The sequence below is a fragment of the Varroa jacobsoni genome, unplaced genomic scaffold (assembly GCF_002532875.2).
Source record: "Varroa jacobsoni isolate VJ856 unplaced genomic scaffold, vjacob_1.0 scaffold_1109, whole genome shotgun sequence".
In the NCBI taxonomy this organism is placed as follows: domain Eukaryota; kingdom Metazoa; phylum Arthropoda; class Arachnida; order Mesostigmata; family Varroidae; genus Varroa; species Varroa jacobsoni.
Genome location: NW_019214011.1, coordinates 245,439 through 251,125, shown reverse-complemented (window position 1 = coordinate 251,125; position 5,687 = coordinate 245,439). Strand labels below are relative to the sequence as shown.

Below are 5,687 nucleotides of genomic sequence, written 5' to 3'. Positions count from 1 at the left end.
TATATGTCTGCTTATTAATTTTAGGTAAATCATTTACAATTTATATGGTGTTTGAGTATGTAGAGCACAGAGTATTGGTAGCACACCTACGAAGATGTCAGCTTTTATGTGATTGAACAGGTTTAACTTTTATGTATTGCGCCTATTATATAGCTTGATATGATGTTACGCTTAAAAACAGCTGAGTAATTGTCTCAGGTTGTAGGTTGTGATAGTAACACGCCGTGACCAGGACCGGATTGCACGATGCCACAGTAGCTTATTTACCTAGTAATCTGGACACGTGAAGTAGTCTATGTTCGAAATCGGGCGCTGATACTCGTTTCGTGCTGAAAGGGGCTAGCCGTCTAGCAATTCTTAACAGCAGTACCCTACGTAAACCCTAAAATGTTCCTTAGACTCAGTGATCATTGAAGATGCTTGAATTCTTCTATAAGACAATATTCACGATCTAGGATATAACTAACAAAACTGGAATCACTCACGTTTAATCTAAAACAAGTGACAAGCCGGAGCATTTTTACTTAATTTCAGATTAAAAGAGGGATTCAAACGAGGTTTCGCTAAAAGTAAACGTATCTCTAAGACCTTCGTAGCGAAAAGCCGCTTGATAGAAGTGACCGATTTTGTAAACATTGCAGCATAAATAGATATTTTTTAAGAAGCGAATTTGGTAAATTTGTTCACCATGAAAATCACAAATTGACGTATATGACTACCCCCCCCTCCCCACTCCCCCTCCCCCATACATCTAGCAGAGTGGTCATGAGGAGAACTCCAGTTTATAAATATTTACATCATTTTCCTTATAACCACTACTGATACCTTCTAAACAGCTCATCTAGTTAAATACTATTATCTCTGTAACTGCATTACCCTAAAAGTATGAACATTATTATTATTCATTTTAGTCATTAGTATGAATGTTACTTTATAAGAATGTTAACTGAAGCAACAAAATTGTTTCTATATATGTATGCGTATTTATTATCAGGTCTATCGAGTAAGAATTATAAGATGCCCTGTTAATCTTATATACATTACGTTACTAACGGACGTACACCAGTAAGTGCAGTAAGCGTCTGCAATCACAGCTCCTTTTCCCGCACTCGCAGTCGCTTCGCGGTATACAAGGGACTCCAGCCAAAGTCAACGTTATCTGTCGATGTCTCTTTTGCTTACGTTTGGGTTGTTAGTGAAGCCCTGATGCAGTGATCCGCAATCAGCCAACTGGTTGGCGTGACCCAGAAACGAGCACAGACACCAGCGGGCTAACGAAGAAAACTGGGTAACTGAATCCCAAAACGCGCCAAGCGAAAGTGAGCGCTTATCGCTGCCAAATGCCTCTGCCGATTCTGAATTATTAATACCTTTTAGGGTAGTGCTAGTGCTATAAAATTCGACGGGAAGTTAAGCTAATTCGCGACAGTTTTTTGTCGCTTTACGATCCATTAAACGGAGTTTTTGTCGGATCGGCAATTCGGCAAACCATCCTTCGTTTTCGGCCAGCTCAATCTTAGTTCCAGGTGATTCAGGCAGTACGGTGAATCTTTGCAGGAGAGACACAAAGTACAGAAACGTCTCCTGCTCGCCCATCGATTCACCAGGACAGGCCCGTCGGCCTTGGGCAAAAGGCATTACGTTATTGTCTTTGCGAAAGGTGCCGTCCATGTTAAGGAAGCGATCAGGTAGAAATTCGTGTGGTCGGTTCCATACCCGTGGATCGGTGTGCGCTGACAACAGGTTGTAAAAGACAAGCGATCCTTTAGCAATGTGATACCCACAAACAGTCGTATCCTGTGTGGCTGTTCGGAGTACGCCAATAGGCGTAAGCGTAAAGAAGCGATGTCGTTCAGCTATGAAGGCACGAGTAAAATGCATTTTTTCCATGTCACTGTATGTCGGTGTCTCGTTCTCGCCGATATACTCATTTATCTCATCCTGGATACGCCTTTGATAGTGAGGGTACGCGGCAGCCAACTGGAGGAGGTAGTCGACGGTAATTTGCAATGTGTGACTCCCGGCTAATAAAATTGACGAGAGCATCCCGAACATATGCTTCACATAGGTGTTATCGGGATTTTCCCGGGAAACGGCCACGTAGCAATCCATTAGGTCGCGCAATTCGTCTGGATTGAAAGTCTTCTTGTGCTGCTCCAGTTCAGCAAAGAAACGGTCTTTAATCGTGTTCGCTACGCGCACGTACCCCATCACACCAAACACTTCAAACTGCTTGAGAAACTGAAACACAAAGCGGGGTACACACACGGCTAAAATCTTATCAGCAAAACGAAAAGAACCACAAATTACGTCGGAGTAATTGCGTTGGCTATGTGTATCATAATCGAGACGGGTACCTCTCACAAACGAGGCGATATTGTTAAACATCGATTGGCCTAAAAGCTTGTCGATATACACTGGCTTGCCGTTCATTTTGACTAGCTCTTCAGTAAGATTCTCGAGTTCGTCAGAGACAACACGCTCGATCACTGTCGATTTTCCATAACCACCGAGATCCTTGAGCGCATGGATGAGGAAACGTTTCTGTACACGCCATTCCTCGCCTTGCAACAGAAAGAACGGCTTGACGCCGCCAAAGATCTCCTCGGCAACGTCATGAAACCCGACAGGCCACTCGCGGCCGAGTAAGTCATTATTACGGAATGCCTCCTGCACAGGCTTGCATCCATTGATGAAAATCACGTCCTCGCCAAGTCCTAAGAATCGTGTTCTGAAGACTGGGAAAGCGGGATTTTCGCTTAAGTTTCGCAGCAGTCGAATCCGCAGTTTCTTAATGGCAAAAAACGGCAGACTACCGAAAACTGGTAGTCCGTAAAAGCTCGGTGGGTTCTTATGGGACAGCTTGTCATCTCTGAAAAGCTTCTTCCACGACAAGTAATGATACAGAAGATACCCACCAATAAGTGCAAGCGAAATCTCCCACATGGTCTCTCGCTTCACGTCGGGCTAACGAATCGACAATATCGGCAACGAAACAGAACGGAGTCGGACAGTGCGCAGCGGGATCCAGACCCCTTGCTAGGAAAGGGAAGTCAACTCCTCCCACTGAAAGTGGCAACACCATGCCTTGGCGAAAGTCGTTGGCCGCCAACAGGTTTCTTCCTGTGCCAGTGCACAATGAAAATCAGGCCCATCGCTGACGCAAGAACTGTTGTTCTGTTTTGTAGCCTCTCCTCGCATAAACACAAGAACTATTTAAGGTAATAGTTGTATTGTCAAGTGTGCCACGATACTTTTTGATGGAACGTGAGTCGTATTGGAAAGGATCTATATACACGCATAACTTTGTTAGAATAGCTCTCTAGAATAGAATAGAGTAGAATAAATCTATTCTTAATAGTAGTCAATTTAATAATTAAATTATTATCTATCGAAAAACAAATCCAAATATAGTGATTACCAGATTAAACTGCTGTTTATTTATTGCATTGATTTATTAAATACATGCCCTATTTAGCTGCTCACACTGGATACACTGAATACAATAACCGTTCATGATATTTTCATGATTCAGTTCCTCTTCTGTGACTTTGTGTGATCTTTAGGCGGTTAATGTAAGGAGTAAATCAACTAACTAGTGATGAGTTATATGTACTCTAATAGCAAGTAATGGCACAAAGCAATTACCATTGACGAATCGATTTGTTTACGGCTAGTAATTCTTAGTCGTCACTACCAGTTGGGAGGATTCTAGGCAAAGTCATTCGACAGAAGTAAAGTGTAACATTACGAACTATAACTGTTAAACTTGTTAAATCAATGGTTGCCATTTAAATAAACAACAAGGTAAGCGTCATGTTTTACAATCTATAAAAAACGAGACAAAAATCTGTTAACGCAAGCTAATTTCAGCATATGTATTGAATGATTCTATCCAACACAAACTAGCCAGGAATGGCTGTCTTTTAAAAGGATATATATAGATATAAAAGTCTGCGAAAAACTGCAATACTACAAATACACGAAAGTAACTTACGTATCTGGAAAAGTTATAGATCTGTGTGTCCAGTAACTGTTTTGCTTCGTATTTTTTTCTACACTTAAACTGACGCTTATTGTATGCAATGCTAGCTGGGAACATTAGTTCAGTTGCGGATTTTAATGACAAACGCCTGCGTGACTTGTTAAATTTCCAAATACTTTCACTATTCAGTGTAAACAACAACATATTATTGTTGGTTATCCTTTTTTAGACAGATAGAATACGTTAGTACTCATATATTTACCTGCATTGGTTCCAGTTAATTTTAAACTGCAACTTAATCCTCAAATCACATCCATAGTAAGCTCCAACCTGCCATATCTTTGTTCTGTGTAACACACAAGCTTAGGAGATTCTACAGCTAGTCGCTAATGGGGTCCATTTTTGACTTTTTTTGGTGGACTACTTTAAGGATTTGCTATAGATATGTGATAAAGGTGATAGGGGCTAGGGTAAGCTAGATTTAGTTGGCTAGAGATTCTTCACTTTCTTTCGACAATTTATGAAGCGGTGGTTTCTTATGTCAACCAAAGCTCTCGATGAACTCAATTCAAGTACCCCATGTTCCTTCTTCTGGGTTTATGTTTCCACATTCAATGATAAGAAAAAAAGACGGCAACATCGTTTCTGCATGATAAAAAATATACCGTTGGAGAACGGCTTTATTTCTGTAGCAACGAGCATTGTCGTATACATCTCAGTGTGTTCTACAGTTTAGCGCTGCCACTAATAAGTGTACAGCTAATTTTTATTGTAGCAACAATTAGATAGCACCCTAGCTAACATACATCAGTTCAAGTATTTGATATCTGTCAGCTTGATCATCATTGTTACTTCTGAAGGGCTGTTATAGGACGTCCTTAATGAAGTCAGTGTTGTAGAAATCAAGACGAGCTAGCTTTTTGTGAACATTATTTTGCACAATTTGCTGTCTATCCTTTGTTTGTTTGGGCACGCGAAGTTTCTTTTTCTTCCTTGAAATCTACGTAAAGCGGGGTTGTTTATCCTGCCAACCGAGAACAACGATTTAATGACATAACGTCTAATTGCATTGTGGAAATTGATAGAAAGATTCTATGTACGCAGATGTACAAATGAAGATTTTGAATTTTATGTCCATTAGTGGCGTAAGCATAACTTCAGACGGCTGGTTGTCAGTACAAAACAATGTATGCATGCGCTGGATTACGAATTAAGACCACCACATATTCCAGCATTTAGCATACGCTAAAACTACACCATTACTAGGATCAGATGAAAGCATACTATCTGAAGCTGATCAGCCAGGCCGATCTTAGTATATATTATACTGACAGTTCGCACTATGATGCTTAATAAAATCGCAATTACATTTTCTTTAAGTGTGACGTCTAATCACCTTTACCACGGTAACGCTGATATGAGAGTCGATACTAAGATTTTTTTTAAATAGTACAACTAATTCGGACTGTCTTAGTAGAAATAATAAAGCTAGACGTTCTGATTGTTCTAATGCATATTTACCCGAAAGGAACTGATTTAATATCCAATAAGCAAATAAAATTACAAATTTGGCCCTCATCGTCTATTCCGATGTAGCTAACCTATTTAATTCTACCGATAACCAAGGTTACGGTTAAGACAATTAAGGTTAAGCTACTATTAGTATTCATTTTGAATGTTCTGAAAGCCTTTCCTGCGCAAC

The 5,687-nt window shown here is 40.3% G+C and overlaps 1 protein-coding gene across 1 annotated transcript; it reads right to left on the bottom strand.

Moving 5' to 3' along the window:
- Positions 1-960: 960 nt before the first annotated feature.
- LOC111266700 (cytochrome P450 2B4) lies at positions 961-3,306 on the bottom strand. The gene has a single exon (XM_022844409.2). The coding sequence runs from the start codon at positions 2,944-2,946 to the stop codon at positions 1,411-1,413; it is 1,536 nt and encodes a 511-aa protein (XP_022700144.1). The 5' UTR covers positions 2,947-3,306; the 3' UTR covers positions 961-1,410.
- Between the last annotated feature and the right edge of the window lie 2,381 nt (positions 3,307-5,687).

Excerpts from the sequence above, each read along its gene's own strand:
- LOC111266700 (XM_022844409.2), bottom strand. The coding sequence starts at position 2,946 with ATGTGGGAGATTTCGCTTGCACTTATTGGTGGGTATCTTCTGTATCAT.